General features: G+C 42.0%; 1 protein-coding gene across 2 annotated transcripts in view; it reads right to left on the reverse strand.

Annotated features, from left to right (window-relative positions):
* Window positions 1-18933, reverse strand: part of ADAMTS18 (ADAM metallopeptidase with thrombospondin type 1 motif 18) — a gene marked incomplete at both ends in the record, with an annotated part of 122521 nt that overhangs the window by 59169 nt on the left and 44419 nt on the right. For both annotated transcript variants that reach the window (XM_084905342.1, XM_084905341.1), the window contains 4 exons: window positions 1320-1479; window positions 3495-3578; window positions 3839-4032; window positions 6466-6748. In XM_084905342.1, coding sequence (XP_084761468.1) covers window positions 1320-1479; window positions 3495-3578; window positions 3839-4032; window positions 6466-6748 — 721 coding nt within the window. The remainder of the gene's footprint in view (window positions 1-1319; window positions 1480-3494; window positions 3579-3838; window positions 4033-6465; window positions 6749-18933) is intronic.

Here is an 18933-nt window from a genome sequence, read left to right on the forward strand (position 1 = left end):
ACCTACTTACAGGTTTCCTTCTGAGTGAAATATAAGTCATCCCCCCAAAAATAAGGCCCCCCCTAGGCTAAACATGAGAGATTTGGTCCACTGATTCTGAAAGAAATGGAGTCACAAGGAATTCACCAGGAAATTCAGGAATTGGATTGTTATGATGATGTTCCAGAAGATGATGACATGATTGTCATTGAATAAATGAGTAAATTCTTGATACTGTAGGATTCACAGTTTGTCTGGTTTGTGTTGACAACTACCGTACTACTGTACCGTATACAGGTAATAAATTTCCTTTATTTTCATTTAACGATAAATGTGTACTGTATTCTTCTTCATGGAAAAATAAGACATCCCCTGAAAATAAGACCTAGAGCATCTTTGGGAGTAAAAATTAATATAAGACACTGTCTTATTTTCGGGGAAACAGGGTATTAACATCATAGCTCAGGTTTATTTTCTAAGAGAAAACACATTCTGCTCTATTTCTAAGGCAAATAACATGAAAATGCCTACGTAATGCAAATAGATAAAATTAACTTTTCTCCTGTTCACTATAATGTGATAAATATTCCTGTTTCCAAAAACTAGTTCCTCCTAAGAACAGTCATAAATCACTCAAGCCTGTTCTTGTTTGTATCTTTAACTACACGATTTTAGTTTCTCCCAAGTTTTGAGTCCTCATAACCAGTAGAGCAAGGCTACGTACCCAGTTAGTGTTAAATGCAGTTAAATGAATGCATGCATCATGGATGGCACCATTGCTACCACCACCATCACCATCTATATTGATCTAGATGAGCATCAATTCATTAAACAAATTGATGAATCCCTACTATATGCAGTAGAATAGACTAGAAAATACAGTACAGATGTAAAAGCATTAGTGCTCACTCACTGTCTTGTACAAATATAGAAGGCCTAAGACATTTAAAGCTCAAGTAACTTTTTAAAGGAGACACTGCTACCAAGGAGCACAGTTAAGTACCATGGAGACCAATCACATTCTCTTTAGCCCACCCAGTTCTGCAGTAATGATGCTTATGGAATAAACCACAGCTTCTCTAGTTAAATAATTCATCTCATGCCTCAATGAGCCTCAATAGAGTTAAAAAGAAAAACACAGAAAATAAGTGGGCTCCCCATTCCATGCTGAGCTCAGTTAAATAGAACAATACTCACAAGAGGTTACAGTGAGGACACTCCGCCATTTAAATATGAGGTCTCCTTATTAATGATCATAAGGGCCACCCACCCGATAGGAAGATTCCATACTGTGTTTTCAGCTACCAGGGGTGTGTGTAAAGCATCTGTTCATACCATACCTAAAGTGTCACATGGTTCATTCTTCCAGGAACAAATGTCAAATCCCGTGAGTAAGATGGCATGGTCATGCCTCTTGCCATTCTTTCCACTGAGGGCAGACTGCCACTGACAAAAACTATTCAAAGACTGGTCTGCATGATGGTTGATCAATAATCCTCCCTATGGGAAACCCACACAAATCAGAGTGTGAATTTGTCACAGAGATGAGAACGTTGAATCATTCCATTTCTACAGGCAAACACAGAAACAGAATGTTTCTAGGGAGAAAGGTCAGTAGAGGAAAAAACTTGGGCTAAGGTTGGTGACAATTGGTTAAAAAAAAAAAAGGAAGAAGAAAATGCCTAAAATCTACTTCAGGTAAATGCTCACAATATTTAAAGTAACTAGAGTTTCAATGTAGTTTATGGTCAATTGTATCTCTACAACAAGGAACCTGACATTGGCTAGCAATATCCTTGTTTATCTCTTGCTGGTACCACCTTTACAAAAGTATTATAACTTTTAGAATATAATTGTAAATTGATGGTGATAAAGTTCAATGCCTCCTCAATAGAGTATGAGAAATGTAGTTGAGTATAGCTCAGTTACTCCTATATCAAAATTTCCAAGAAAGGGCTTGGCATATCATAGGTTACACTCAACCAATCAACCAACCAGTCAAATGAAAGCTCATTGAATGAAGGAAGAAACAATTATAAGCTTCTAAAGGGAAGGTAGAATCTACCCTTAAAATTCTTTTTTTTTTTTTTTTTTTTTTTTTGGCCTGGCTCATGTGGCTCAGTGGTTGAGCATCGATCCATGACCCAAGAGGTCATTGGTTAGGTTCCTGGTCAGGGCATATGCCTGGTTTCAGTCTTGATCCCCAGTAGGGAGTGTGCAGGAGGCAGCGAATTGATGTGTTGTGCTTGTCTTTCTTCTTCTCTCTCTAAAAGTCAATAAAGACATATTTTTTTTAAATAATAATTTTTTATCAAAATGTTTAAGTGATTGACTTGGGTCAAGTTGAGGGTTTTTAGAGATAATCAACTCTGAGTGAATTAGGATGCTGGGGCTTCAACGTCCTTGAGGTAGGTCTAAGTGGTAGGTTAAAGACAAAAGTGTCTCCCAAATAGCACACACCATTGCTTCCTTCCTAAAATCCCAAGAATCATTTGACAAGTTGTTAACCTCGGGCAATTAGATTGATTTTCCTTTTGTCTCTGATTCCCTGCCTTCCATGCTCATTATTGGGGCTATAGATAAAGATAAAAAAGCAACAGGAGACTTTAAAAATGGTCTGTTTATGCTCTGGCTGGTTTGGCTCAGTGGAGAGAATATCAGCCTGCGGACTGAATGGTCCTTGGTTTGATTTTGGCCAAGGGCACATGCCTGGGTTGTGAGCTCGATCCCCAGTGAGGGCCAGGTGGGAGACAGCCAGTCGGTGATTCTCCCTCATCATTGATGTTTCTATATTTCTCTCTTCCTCTCTTAAATAATATATATATATATATATATATATATATATATATATATATATGCCAGTTTAATTGGTAATCCCCAATTCAGAAAGCTTTTAACATCAAAATACTACAAAACAACCATGTAACACTTGATTAAGTGTTCTGATTGTATAATTTGCCCCATGCCTTTGTCTTGTACTTCACTGTAATCAGTCAGGGAAGCTACATATTCCTTGTTTATTCTCAATGTACCCAAGGCGGTGCAGGGGAGACAGTAGGCTTACTAAGAATTTTCCAATGACTTATTTTCAAAATATCCTTTTGCATATACCTGCTATTACCCAGCCTATCCAACTTGCAAAATCCAATTTACCTTTAAAGCTATTACCAAATGCACCTTCCTTATGAAACCTACGAAATATTTATATTTTTGTATATAATGTAAAATTTATATTTTATATTTGTATTCATCTTATATATGCATAATTAATCATATTTTGTGTCTATATATATATATATATATATGCACATATATTATGTATACATGCAGATAATTATTTTGTGAGGTTTTAATTATTTGACTATACAACCCTATTAGACTGTACTTTTCTTGAGAGTAGGATCAGCATATTTTCAAATTCAAACTTCTAATGACCAGTGAGTACAAGATTGGCACATAGCAAATACTTAATAAGTATATTCTGAATGAAGAAATAAATGAAGTTTGCCACGTACAGGTTCTTGTTCCAGAAGAATGAGGCTCACCACAACAATGTTTATGTCGCTTCCAATGGTCCCGTCTTTAAATAGGCTGGAAACCTGTTGGAACATGCAAAGTCAAAAACAAAATCTGAAAGTTTCCAAAACTGAGGCGGTGGGAAATTAATTAGTAATATTCATATGTCTAAAGGCTTTAGTTGTACCAAATATATGTGCAATGAAGCCAATTTCAACACTTTTTTTTTTCCTCTCAAGAAAAACACATGGCTGCATCCCCTAGTCAGCCCAGAGCGGGGAGTTCCATGCTTTCCAGCTGTCACAGAGAGCCAGGAGGGTTGGAGTCCTGACAGCCCCCTTACCATGTTCATGACCGTGAGGATGTACATGGTCACGTTGGCCTTGCCGTGCTTTTCCACCATTTTCTTGTCTGCTACCACAAGGGTTTCCACATTCAGGCCCTTTTGTGGCTTCCCAGCTGATCTTCTGGGTCTCCCTGTGCTCCCGTATTCATCAAACCTGAGATAGGTGTCCCCTGTGGGAGGCTTGGGGGCATCTACAGTGAGCAGAAGAGCATTTGGAAGAGAGATCAGTACAGATTTGGAGATATAGGCAGACATCTAATCCAGGGGAGAAGGAGGACTCTGTAACCAACACTTCACTCAGCTACTGATGCCATCGGTGCCTGTCCTGAGGCTCCGCACCAGGTTTGTGGTCAAGAGTGATTCATTCACTTGTATGCATATATGCACAACCCATGGACACAGACAATAGAGTGGTGAAGACCTGGGGGAGGGGATAGAAGTGGTCAGTGGTGGTGGGCGGGGAGAGGAGACATATGTAATACTCTAACAATAAAGATTTAAATTAAAATAATAAAAGAAAATAAAGTCTTTGTCTAGTAAGTAAAAATAAAAAAATTCATTCAATAGAAGTCTGGATGGATGGATGGATGGATTCAATAAATGAAAATGCTCTAACAAGTAAAAGAAAAGATACAATTCTAGTGGCTCAAGAAAAATCAATTTTGTGAGTGTAGTCTTTAAAAACAGAAAGTGCTCATTTTACTTTATTGCAGGGGTCTTCAAACTATGGCCCGCGGGCCACATGTGGCCCGCAGAGGAGTCTGATCCGGCCCGCCAGGTTTTTTGGGCAGTGAGCACAGCCGAGGTATTACAGTAGGAATTAGTAGTTCATATAGTCTGGCCCTCCAGCTCTCTGAGGGACCGTGATCTGGCCCCCACTTTAAAAAGTTTGAGGACCCCTGCTTTATTGTTTAAAAACTGCAGAAGTAGGTATCATTCTTTGCATCTGAATTCATAACACTTTATTGCTTTCTAAATAAAATTAGAAATGTGTACTCTGTAGAATACTGCCCTTGTCTTATTATAGTCTGTTTCATCTACATGAACTTTAATGTAGCACAAAGCAAGTGGTCAAATTAGGTCTCGCACCTGATATTGACATAGTCATAGGGAACAGCAGAGTCAGGTTGATATTTGCAGTATAAATATTTTATAAGAGGGAAAGTGTGGGCATCACCTCAACAGAATGGATGCTGACCGTGGCCTTTGCGCAGAGCCCTGAATAGGCCTGTTGGACCAGGAATGGTCCCTTTAGTTCAAGGGTGGCTGGGAAGGAAAAGCGCATTTGAAAGTCCAGTCACTATGGAAACGAATATGGAATCATTTTAGTGCTTTACCAACTGGTATATGACAATAATGACATTCTCTCTCCACAGAGTGAAATTAAAGGACAAACCAGTTAGAGGCAGATTTAAAAACTCAGGTTGGCCATGTTGATGGGTGACCTTGAGTTTGGTTTTCATATCTCACTGCCACTGTGAATATCATTACCATGATCAATATGACTGATTATTGCTGTAGACCCATGCCAAAGAGCTGTCTCTAAAAGAGAATGTGTCTGTTCCACTCCAAATTGGCAAAAGCCAATTAAAATGGTAAAAACAAGACCTTTCCTTATAGCTCCCAATCAAGACCTCAGCCATTGGAGCTCCCCCTTCTCCAGGGGTGGGACCATCACCTGGCTGCCATCACCTACTTGCCTTTGGAATGTGGTTGGTGACAATGGAGGAAGTTCATGTCAAGTTTACTTTAATGTAAGTTTGTATTTAAAAAGCACGGCTTGATTCAGTTATTAAAAAGCGTAAGCATGTGTGGAACAACTTGCATATGCAAATCTACTTTTTCAACCTTAAATGTTATGAAACCTAAATATAGATGGAGTATTTCTGATGAGAGTTTATCATCTCAGTTGAAACTGTGCTCTTGGTGCAAGCTAAATACTAGATTTCCAAAACTTAACATTCAAAAATGTCATTTGTTGCATTGATGACATAGTAACATGATATTTTGTATATATTGGGTTAAACGAAATATATTGAAAAATCTATATTATTAACATTAATTTAACCATCTTTAAATTTTAAAAATGTGCCTATTAGGACATTTAAAATTACATTTGGGGCTGGCCTTACATTGCTACTGGCGCTGCTGGTCTAGAAAATGAGGAAGGCTGTGCCTGGGTCAACAAACATGCCCACAGGTCCAGCTGATTACACTCAGATGCCAATGTTCTATTTCCTGGGAAGCGTCTCCTTCAAATCTTCAAAAGGAACACCAGTCACCCCTGAGGAGTTACTTCTGATTCCTTTAGTTACTGGGAGATTGGGGGCTTTTCTCATGAGCACAGAGATAACAGTGAAACCTGTGACTAAAATGTAGCAGATGCTAAAAGAATGACAAAAAGGCATATAGAAATCTTTCCTACTTTATCTGAGAAAAATTGAGAACTGATCACTTAGTGTTGGCCTAGCAAGGTGATGTCTGCTCCATTCCCCAAGACTGAATTCTGGGGGTGCTCAGTGTCACCCCATCTTTATCTGCAAAGTCAGCACGGCCAATGGCGCTCAACAACGCCTGTCAAGCGCCCACAGAAGAACAGAACAAGAGAAAGTTTCCTTACATACATTTCTTGCGTCGTCCACAAAAATGCTGCTTTTGCGACCTTCGATGGTGATGCTCTCTTTCTTGACTCCGGTATGTGTGGGGAGTGTGACTGAGGGTTTGACCAGGATAAATCTGGCTGGAGCCTGGGTAGCCATGGTAACGCTGGACCGTCTCCTCGGCGGTCCTTTTGTACAGTACGTGAGGGTGGTGGCCTGCAGGGGAGCTGTAGTTGTGTTCCTGGGCCAGTAGCTGAGGTAATGGCGAGATGAGGAATTCATTTTTTCGTGTCCTTATCAGACCTGACTGAAAAGCCAAATACAAAGAAAACATCAATGACTCCAGGCATGCCTGTCTTCGGTGTTGATTTTCAGCAACTGCTTATTGGCCATTCCTGTGGTGCAGGCACGGTGCTAAATGTATGCACATAGCTTCTCATTTTACCTGCACCGTCAGCAGTTGCAACTTGTATCACTCCCATTTTACAGGTGAGGAGACCGAGGCAAAGATAGTAAGTGGGAAAGCGAATGCTGGCACTGTGGGAAAGGAAGAATTAATTTTCCCGCTTTCCTTCCAGGTTCTTGGCTGGGTACCTCATTGTAATCAAAAATCAAATTAACAGGAGAAAAAAACACAGATGTCTAATGACATGAATACCTTCCTCTCTACATGGGAGATACTCAATAACTCCTGGAATTGGCCCAAGCCACTACCTTAAGTCTGTTTAGGGACAGACGCATCTCAGCCAAGAACCTAGAAGGTCTGAAAAGTTGGCATAACAGAGCCAGAAGTCAGCCCAGAGGGACTGCCTGCATGTCTTGCTCCTTGAGCCTTCGGGAAGTTTGAAGTGTACAACATAACTTCTGCACTGAGCAGAAGCCACATTGTCTTCTGCGGCATCATTGTTTGTAAAACTAACAGGAAAGCAGACATCCTGACCACAAGCACTGCGATTGTGGGCTCCCTGAAGATAGAATCAGTAATCAGTGCTAAGGAGTGACTCAACCTGTTAGCACCAGTAGAAAGCTCTCCTTTATTCATGCAAACGTTTCCCTTGCATGTCTCACAAAACCCCTTGTCCTCACCCTGTAATCGGGGCACAGCTTGGGTTTCTGCCTGAACCTGGCCCAGGGACTGCAATTCTGTGAGATTAAATAAGCACCCGTGGCCTCTCACTTGGGCTTTTTATATCTTAGGTTAATAGGGGATAAAGAAACAATGATTTTTCCTCCCCTACACACGCATATGGGAGTTTGCACACACTCCTTTCACTGCAATCTTCTTCCTCCAACTGGCCTGGCTCACCGCATATGTCTCAGCATAGATACTCAGGACCCTGTTTAGAACCACCCTCCCCCACTTCCCAGTGACCTTAGGCCACAGACTACTTGCTTTAGTCCAGTGGTCCAGCAAACTGCGGCTCTCGAGCCACGGTTTGCCGCTCTGTTGACTAATGAATGAGTTTGTCAACCACTGCTGTAAGGCAATACCCTTACCCATAAGTTTTGACTTCAGGTTAAAGACATTAGTACAGTATTAAAATGTTTTTTTTCTTAAGTGTTTTCCCTAAGGCAGTGGTCGGCAAACTCATTAGTCAACAGAGAGAAAAACTGCGGCTTGACTTGGGAGCCACAGTTTGCCGACCACTGCTTTTGTCTATCTTCAGTGAAAGAAACAAAAAAAAGGCACCTTCTCCCTGCCACCTCCGATGTACAATTCAACGTACGCACTCACAAGGGGTAGGCGCTGCGTTGGCTTCCCTGGTCATACTAGTAAATACCGATTGGCTGCTAATATGTGTTGGACAAGCGAGTTAAAGAAACTCAGAGTTCAGAGGATGTACGGAAGGGGTGCCAGCAGGGGAGAAACCAGATGGAGAAACCAGAGCAGGGGAATGCCATGTTCAAATTCACAGGAACCATGAACTCTGTCCGTGCTGCAGGTGGAAAGCCAGAGCTTAAAGCGGTCCCTTCTTTAAATCCTCAGCTACCCTGTGGGCCAATCTCGGCCGGACAGGGCCCTGCATAGGACCCTCACCTCTTCCAAGCTGCACCTTTGCAAGAGACACCATTTACAGTCTCCGACAGAGTGAACAGATTCAACTGTTTTTGAAAAAAAAAAAAAAAAAATGAATGATCCTTGAAAGCCCTCCAGCCTTAAGGAACTTCCTAACTTGGTTAAACTCATATCAAAGGCTTAACCCCCATAAGTGCTTTAACTGGAAGAACCAGTTTGGAATCTTTCTTGTTTTTCTTTGGTTCAGGAGAATGATAGGCAACTCACATGCAGAAAGAAAGCTTCCATTATGAGGAAGCAATAAACTAAAATAATTGTCATCGCATAGTGGGACACACAAACTGGGCCCACACAGTTCAGAGTGACAAGAACATCTAGAACAACTCTTTATAACAAAACTAGGATTTTATAGTGTTGGCTCTTAAAGAAGAAAACATTCTTTTGGGGGTAAAGGGGGTTAGTTTGCAAATATGGAGTGTAGCCAAATAAATGCATGGTATAGTTTAAGTATATAAACCCAGGACATCCAAAAGGAGTGATCTGTTTGTTGCACTTGTAGAATGTGTGAATGAAGCATTCTGAGTTACTGAACGCTGAAGGGATCGGTGCCCTCTCAGGGCTTCTGATGAAATGGGGGGAGTGGTAATTCAATGGAGATCACCAATACCAAAGCCTATGAGATAGTCCTTTGTGTAAAGCAGGCAGAAAAGGAGCAGGGTTCTATGAGAAAAGACATCGGAGAGGGTGAGAAGGATGGGGAGGCTGATTGGAGAGTGAGCTGTGATGGGCTGTGAGGACGGCCCTTTCCTGAAGAGCCCAGCCAATCCACATTTAATCAGACGCTGTCAGCATCCCCCAGTTCTCCGATTTGCCTTAAAGAAATAAATGGAGACTCAAAGGTGTTTTGTTATTATACTATGTTTATTTCTAGTCTGCAGCTGCAAGATTTTTCAAAGAAAAGAAATTGGGGGAAAATAATAGTTATAGAGATAAAGAACCATTGAACAGACTGTCAAACTATAGCAGGAAGGCAAGGGAGATTGGGCTGTAAGAGATCAACCGAAAGACTTGTATGCATGCATATAAACATAACCAATGGATACAAGACACTGGGGGGAGGGGGGCAAGTGAAGCCATATGCGGCGGGGGGGTTGGGGGGGCTGTTAGAGGAGGCTGGGGGGAGGTCAAGGGGGGGGGGAAGGAGACATATGTACTACTATTTATAATGCTTCAAACAATAAATAAATAAATAAATAAATAAATAAATAAACCATTTGTGCTGGGAAAAAAAATGGGTGGTTACTGCTGGGAGAGAGAAGTGAAGTGGACTTTTTGGAGAATATGGCAGGATGCACCATCACCATGGACTAGAGCAGTGGTCGCCAACTGGTGGTCCATGAGGTCCGAAAGGTTGGCGACCGCTGGACTAGAGCTCCCTTATGGGACAGATCAAGGCCCACCGCCTCCCAGTGAACACCTGGCGGGTCATTCTGAGGCTGTTCTGCAGATGCTCACTGAGCACTCTGCCCGCGGCACAGCGGCTGCATCACCGGCAAAGTTGTTTATCTGGGTGACCTCTGACCTCAGCTAGACAGGTAGCGTCTCCATGCACTCTCAGTCTCCATGGCTTTCTGAGTCACACTGATAGTGATGGCAGGGGAGGGGGGGGGTGTGGGGGGTGTGGGGTCCAAAAATCTTGCTTCAGAAGTTCTTAGTAATGATGGGCTTTTTTCCTCTTTCCTAGCTCTTTTTTCAAACACTTCAGTAGGCTCCAAACAAACTATCCCTTTCTTTCACTCACACCAACCAGTTTGGGCTCCAAATAATTATCAGCCAACATGGTTTTGGCCATATGCAATGGGTTATGCTGCTGACACAAAGATGCATAGTCTCAGTCCCTTCTTCAAAGCACTGTAACCACAAACTGTCTGCGCTGGTATAGACCATGCCATTCTAGTGGCTCTTAAGCGATATGAATAACAATAGTGATGAAACTTATTTATTTGGCTAATTAGCGATATTTCTATTGAAAGAACTACTTAATGACTTCAGCAGCCCAAATCTCATGAGACGAGCACGCAGTGGCTCACAACTCAGCATGGGGTTGAGAGGCTTGAGCCAATTCTGCCCGGTGCCCCTCCTCAGAAGCCCATATGCTTATAAGCAGCTCCTTTTATTTTTTAAACAATGTATTAACATCAAAGGGGTTGGCATGTTTACCAGAGTGTATTGTATAAATTTCAGTATTAATTTTTAAAAACTTAAATCCACATATGCTCTTAAATAAAGTTTTTATAAGCAGTCAAAGCCTGTGGTTTCACGTTTATAAGCGAATCCAAGTAGTTTAATTATGACTGACAGATTCTCTCTCCTTTTCTCCCCACCTTTCTCACTGTTTTCTACCAGATGCTGTGTGTGCACAACATTCTGTCTGAGAAATCGCACCTGCCTCTCTTATTAGTCCTATTTGATAAGCTCTCTTATTAACCTCTCTGTATCATGCAGCCTTTCTTCATCCATAAACATGTATTCCATTAGGATTCAGGAAAAGTTCCAGGAACACTGTATTGCATAACTAAAATTTACTAAAAGAGAACTTGAATGTATTCGTAAAGTTTTTTTGTTTTGTTTTGTTTTGTTTTTTAAAGGTACATAAAATGAGGTGAAAGAATGTGATCATTAACTCGCCTGGGGAAAATCTTTGCATAATCTACAGGTAGGCAAGTCATCACATTATAAGCTTTCAATATCTTACAATTTTGTCAATTATACCCCAGTAAATGCTGAAAAGAAGACAGAGAGGATAAGAACAAAAATACTTCCTGGCTGGCTTAAGTGCTAATGACCTTTTACTGCCACTTCCTATGGAACAGAAGAGCTGAGAGAGTCTAGAAATGAAGTTTGGGTCCAGGGATGCTAAAATCAGAGTCATCCTTCGGCTTCCCCTTGCAGTGTTCACCCCAAAGGAAGGGTGTCCTGTGTGTCACTGAGAAAGCTTCTCCATGGATCTGGAGACAGCTGGCTCATCTGGAATGTGTCCTTCCTGTATGTTACTGAGCTAGTTCAGGTCCAGCCCGCAATGCTCTGGTTTTCTCCCTTCTGTTGCATTGCAAGTACTTGTGGGGCACGGCCAGGCTACTCTGCTTGGCCACAGCCAAGGCATGTCCTCCTGTGTGCCAGAGCTTCTCCACACATCTTTGAGAGAGTGATAAGTGACACCCCAACTCCTCTGCTCCTCCAATAGCTCATTAGGCCCTGACCACCCGTGTGGCCTGATGTCAGAGCTGCATGGCCCGTACCGGCAACTTGGTCACGAGGACTTCCTCATGGAGGGGAGACTAAGGAAGGGGCTATTTGACAGTCTTGTGTCACCCAGCCTTCTTTGCTCCAGACTTTGCTTTAGATCGGATCATTTCAAAGGAAGGATTCCATTTGGAAAACACCTGACAGCCATCATGGCTGTTGGTTAATTGTGAGGGACCAAGTTGAGAGAGCTGGCATGTCTGGATTTAATAGAAACCAGACTTTGCATGAACTTCACATGGGACCATGCAGCCAGCCGCCACCCCTCCACCCCCCACCCACGCACCTCGCACCCGGGATCATTCCAGGCTTTGGTGCTGTGTCTGCTAATAATGGTTCTCCTTCGTCACGTGTCACATCAACGACCTGGGGAAGGGCGGGGGGGGGGGGGGGGGGGAAGAGGGGTTTGTGCATCTAAAGGTCTGGGATGAGACAGTCAAAATTCACACCCATCAGGGCTGTGTTTTTTTCATGTCAATTTGAGAATCCACATTTGTGCTCCATTTCCTCCAAACAACATCCTACCAAAGGCAGTATCATATGGCTAACAATGTTGACAATTTTAAACGTGCAGTGGATCCCTTGGGCCCCTAACTCTGTCCTTCCCTGTGTTCTGATTCCAGTGTGTCATGTATTGCCGGTCTTAGAGGAAAGCACTGGCCCCCTCTTTCATCTCCCTGTGGGCAATGCTTACCCTCTTGGGCTCCAGAGTCATTTTTCTAAAGCATCACTTCGCAGAGTGTATTATTCACACTGTATTATTACATGCTGAGTGCCAGAACAAGAAATATGGATTTCAAACAACAGTGCAGTCCAGGTCCACCTCAGTCCAGTGCCTGGCCGCCTCTGGACCCATCCTCTGTCCCTTATGACTCGACTCTAGGTACACCTGCTCCATCGCTGTTCCACCAACAGGACAGCCGCCCTCCGGCCCCAGAACCTTTGTGACTGCTGTTTTCTGTGTCTAGAACAGTGATTTTTCAATCTGAGTGCCACAAGAATGTTTAACACATGCAATCCCTGACTATTTAGTCAGGGCACTGACCTCTTTTCCCTTACGTTGTCAAATAAGTGACATTAACTGTCCAGTGTGAATGAATCGAAATTATTTCTTTGTGAGATTGACAAGAAAATATAGGTTTGGTATGCTGAAGAATTTTAATAATTAGTTACGTGTACCATGAGATTAAAAAGGTAGAAAATCGCTGGCCTAGAATGTTCTTTTCCTAGATACATCCCTGTGTTTAGATATTTGCTCAAAGGCCACCTCTTCAAACCACCCTATACACACAGCCTATATACCCTTCTCCATGTCAGTTGGCTTTATTTTTCCGTAGAACCCTTATCATTATTTTGATGGTGCATCACGAAACTGTTTGGTTATTGTCCACTGTGCCTATTCGCTCCATTAAACCTGGGCTTTTGCCTATGTTGCTCATTTTCATATGCTCATGTTTGGCACTGGTAGGTGCTCTGTAAATATTGGTGGAATGAGCTAGAAGTAAGGCATCGTGCTTGGTACGAGAGGGTGACATAGTTAACAAGCAAGACATTGATGTCAATACTCAAGGACACATCTACCATGGGAGGCAAAAGTAGCCAATTAATCAGATGCACTAAGCACTTTCCTGATTCATCATTCTGATTTACATGCTTCTTGCATAGGCTTCCTTACTAGTCTGTACTTTGACACAGCACACACCAAAGGGTTCTCTCAGCCTCCCTCATTGTAATGCAGATCCCTGCCAAGTGGAGATAGTGTGTGCCCGTGTACTCAGATGGCATTGGCATGACACTCAAATCATCCTGAATGAATGAGGGAACAGACAGAATCCTATGGGAGCACAAAGTCAAGGCAGAACACCTCTGAGGACAATATTCAAGCTCTTGTATAGCGAGGAACAGCAGAAGGTTTTGAAGGGAGAAGCCATAGGAACAATCTGTGTTATAGAAAACTGGCTGGTCTCAGGTTGTAACAGTGAAGAATAAACTAATTTGACACTTTTTATTGTACGTGGTATTATTGTGAAATACGTCCAAAAATTTTAGACAAGACTAGAAAATTATATAATGAACACACATTAGCTAACGTCAACTTCGTCAATTCTTACTATGCCATCTTTGTTTCACTTTTTTTAAAAATATATTTTATTTATTTTTTACAGAGAGGAAGTGAGAAGGATAGAGAGCTAGAAACATCAATGAGAGAGAGACATCGACCAGCTGCCTCCTGCACGCCCCCACCAGGGATGTGCCTGCAACCAATGTACATGCCCCTGACCGGAATCGAACCTGGGACCTTCCAGTCTGCAGGCCGACGCTCTATCCACTGAGCCAAACCGGTTTCGGCTCACATTTCTTTTTTAAAGAGCCTAATTATTATACACATAGGTATTCAAATATGGAAATCTAAACTCTCCATATGCAAATAAATGGAAGCATATGCTGTACTAATGGATAGGAAGAATGAACATGACGAAATGTCCATACTACCCAAAGCAATCTATAGATCCAATACAATTCCTGTCAAAATACCAATGGCATATTTTACAGAACGAGAAAAAATAAACCAAAAATTTACATGGAACCACAAAAGACCCTAAGCAGCCTCAGTAAGTTTGAGAAAAAAGAACATGTTGGAGGTACCATACTAACTGATATCAAACTATACTATAAGGCCATAGTAATCCAAACAGCATGGTACTAGCATAAAAACAGTCATGTAGATCGATGGAACAGAATAGGAAGCCCAGAAATAAACCCACACCTAGATGGTCAATTAATATTTGAAAAAGAAGGCAAGAACATACAATAAATGGTGTTGGGAACATTGGACACATACAAGCAAATAAGAAAAAGAAAAAGAAACTAGACCACCATCTTACCCCATATATAAAAGTAAACTTAAAATAGATTAAAGACTTCAATGTATGACTCAAAACCATACAACTCCTAGCAAAGAACATAGGCAGTAAAATCTCTAACATTTCTTTTAGCAATATTTTTTCCCCCTGCAATATCTCATCAGGCAAGGGAAACAAAAGAAAAACAATTGGGACTACATCAAACTAAAAAGATTTTACACAGTGAAGGGAACCATCAATAAAACCAAAAGACAGCCTACCTAATGGGAGAAGATATTTGCTAATGATACATTAGATAAGGGGTTAATATCCAAAATGTATAAAGAGCTCCTATAACTAAGAACTAGGAAAAAAAGAAACAATCCTATTACAAAATCGATAGGACCTGAATACAAACTTCGCCGAAGAGGACATACTGATGCCCAATAGAAAGGATGCTCAATGTCACTCATAATCATAGAAATGCAAATTAAAAACTCAATGAGATATCACCTCACACCTAGAATGACTATCCTCAATAAAGCAACAGCAAGTGCTGGTGAGGTTGTGGAGAAAAGGGAATCCTTGTACAGTGTTGGTGGGAATGCAGATTGTGCAGCCACTGTGGAAAACAGCATGGAAGGTCCTCAAAAAAGGAAACTGTCTTATGACCCAGCGATTGCACTTCTCAGTATATTTTCGGGCCTAAGCCAGCAGTCAGACATCCCCCGAGGGGTCCTAGACTACAGGAGAGTGCAGGCCAGGTTGAGGGACCTTCCCTTCCCCATTGTACAAATGTTGTGCACTGGGCCTCTAGTTGAAAAAATAACAGAAGAAAAGAAAAAAGTAACTCTGTAGCGAATCAATTATGGTGAACATTTTCATATAAGATTAGTATAGTTAGCTATGAAAACTCTTAACTCCTTGCTGTCTGATAATCAATAATCACTACATTATTGGTATCTCCTCTTATTTAAATTCTGTCTGAATTTATTTGGTCCCTGAGTTTGGACAGGAAGGAATGTATGTAGTTGATGTTTAACATACACTTGCTGAAAACAGTGACTTTGCGGGTGGAACAGCTGACACAGGCCCTGTGACTCAGCTGGAGCTGCATGAACAGTGTCTGTGATACTTGCAAGATACTGGAGCAACCAGCTTTGAAATAAATGGTGCTCCTGCATCCCCACGGCTGCTGCCTGCGGATGCACAGCATCAGGAAGACATATGTTTATACTTGTTTCTGTAGTGCTGATGGGTTATGTCAAGCCCTCCACCCTACCTTGCCCTGCCCACCTTGGAACTGACAGCAATCGTTTTTTAAAGAGACAGCTGGAGCTGGAAGCCATGCCAAGAACCAGCTGTTAGAGATGTGATGAAGTGCACCACGTGGCATCCACCGATTCGGTGTCTGTGCTGAGGGGCTGGGTGACTGACTGGACTGCCCACATTCTCCCACGGGTGGTGCAGAAGAGCCAGAGATGAACACCATGTTGGGAACTGGGAATGGCTGGTTCCAATTTTCCTCAATTATTTATCTCCTCCTGCCCCTCCTAAATCCCCGCCTGAAGGTAAAACTAATGAAAATAACCATAGGATTATGGGATGTTAGCAATTATGTACTTCATCCTCCTGGTTTTACAGGGAAAGGAAATGGGATCCAGAAAGAACAAAGAAAATTGACCAAAGTCTCACAACTGCTTAGCAGCAGATCATTTCTGCCTCGTGTTTTGTTTTCTCACCTACTTAACGAAGGCATTGAACTTGATAATTTAAGGGTCCTGCTACTTCTGTCATTCTTTTCTTTTTATGAGTTCGGATGACATGCAGGTTATTTACTGTGATGCAAAACACAATTTCTGCACAAGATGGCAAGCCTGTGTGAGAGCTTGGTACACATAGCAATAAGCACATTTCTTGGTGGTGCAATGTGGCATCAGAGCCCAGTCAGGGGCCTTGGAGCCCGCCTTCGAGCTGGCTGAATATCAAGCTTCAAGTTGTAGACACCTGTACCCGACTCAGACCTTCACGGTCTAAATTTCTAGAGTTTGAAAACAAGTCTTCCAGAATAGACTACAAACAGGTGCCTGCAGGTCCAACCTGGCCCTTGGTAGGGTTTCTCTCCCCACCCCAGCTTTATTGATGTATAATTAACAAATAAAAATTGCATATACTTAAACTGTGTATTATCTTTTGGTGTATGTACACGTTGTGAAATGATTCCCCCAATCAAGCTAATTAGCATATCTATCACTTCCCGTAATTGCCATATATTCTGAGGAGGATATTTAAGAGCTACTCTCTTAGGAAATTTCAAATATACAATACAGTACTATTAACTATAGTCACCGTGCCTCAAGTAGATCTCAAGAACTTACTCATCATGCAAAATAGAAAGTAGTACCCTTTGATCAATATCTCTCTATTCTCCCCCCCACACACACTTATATCCCTGATATTACCATTCTACTCTGATTCAATGAGTATAAATTTTTTAGATTCCACATATAAGTAGAATCATGCAGTATCTGTCCTTCTGTGTTTGGCTTATTTCACTCAGCAAAACGTTCACCCTTGTTTTTGCAAATGACGGGGCTCTCTCTTTTTTATGGCTGAATAATATTCCATGAGACCTAGGAAACTCCAGGGTTTGATTCCATGCAAATAAAAATCACTTGCTCTCCCGTGTGAGTCTCAGAGAATTCTTCCCAGGATATTCAAAGAAATCCATCCCCACACCAGAAGCAGATATGGCATGTGCTTTAGTTCATCACACTCCCCACCCTCCCCTTGGTTCCATGGTCCCTCATGACATTACTAGTTTGGTGCCTCCACATTTGGCTTTGCGACTTCTGCCCTAATTCAACCCTATAGTTGATACATTGCTTATATCAATATGTTTTATTGTCAGAGACATTTCTTTATCCTTCCTTCCTTGACCTGCCAGATCACCGAACCTAGTGCTAACTCCGTCAATGTAGTTATTGACCCAAAAGTATCTGGTTATGAATGAAGAGTCTATATTGAGCAAAGAGAAAAAGAACGGGGATTTGGAGTCAAGTTTTGGTTCCACACTCAAAATCTTTGCAACCTTGAACCATTCGCATTCCCTCCCTTCCCCCCTTAGCCTTAGTTTCCTCACCTGTACAATGAGAACGACATAGAAGTCCACTTTTTAGCACTGTTTGGGATTACACTGAGTGGCCAGATTATTATGATCTCTGAACGCATAACAATCTGGCCACTCAGTGTATATCTTACATAATAAAAGGCTAATATGCAAATTGTCCCCTCGACCAGGAGTTTGACCAGCAGGCAGGCCAGCCAACCACCCATGTCCCCTCCCCATGGCCAGGCTGGCCGGACCCCACCCATACAAGAAAAAAATTATATATATGTATAAATTTTATATATATATATATATATATATATATATATATAAAATATATATATATACATGTAAAAAAATACACACACACACACACACACACACACACACACACACACACACAGAGTGGCCAGATTATTATGCGTTCAGAGATCATAATAATCTGGCCACTTAGTGTATTATCAGGCAAAGCACACTGCTTGGTGACAGGCATTCACTAAGAGATCAAAAAATGACCCCTGTTTGCATGGGACGGCAGAGAGACGCAGCTTTCTCAGAAGGTTGCAACAGAAGCATCGCTTATTTACCTTGTAAAGCCTGTGAGTTTGCAAATATTTGGTGCCTTCATGCAGAAACAAACTACAGAAGCCTGCAACCGGGTAAACATTTCTGTTATGGGAACCAAACTTGCCTTCCGCAGCATCCAAGTTACTCCTCCAAACAGATGCGGGTGGGGATGGAGGAGGGGAGCCTGGGGGCAAAAATAGCCAAGGACCATTTGCATCAAATTAAAGTCATACCCTCCGTCCAGATTCGGCTTCAGAAGGACATAAATAAGATAGGATGTCAGGCAAATGCATATGCTGTTAACTCGTTAACATACAACAGAGGGATTAATTAAATATGTGTGGTGAACTCCACGCTTTCCCTCGGGCTCTCAGAGTTTCCTTGGCTTAGCCAACAGTCATGCAAACTCTCTTCCTGCAAAGAGCAAGGAGCGCAGGGTGGCAGGGAGACTGGAAGCTGCTCTCTTGCCAGATGTTGGATCCCTTCCATCTGATGTCAATAGTTACACATTAATCTGCTGTGGGTTAGGGGTCGGTTTGCAAAGTTACTCAAAATGTCAGACGGCGCTGGCCACACTGTCCTAGGCTACGCTGTACTTCAAGTATGTGCAGGCTTCCCGATGGCTGATAAAAACAGGCAGCCAGGCCCTAACC

The sequence above is a fragment of the Pipistrellus hanaki genome (assembly GCF_964339955.1).
Source record: "Pipistrellus hanaki genome assembly, chromosome: 15".
Classification (NCBI taxonomy): Eukaryota; Metazoa; Chordata; class Mammalia; order Chiroptera; family Vespertilionidae; genus Pipistrellus; species Pipistrellus hanaki.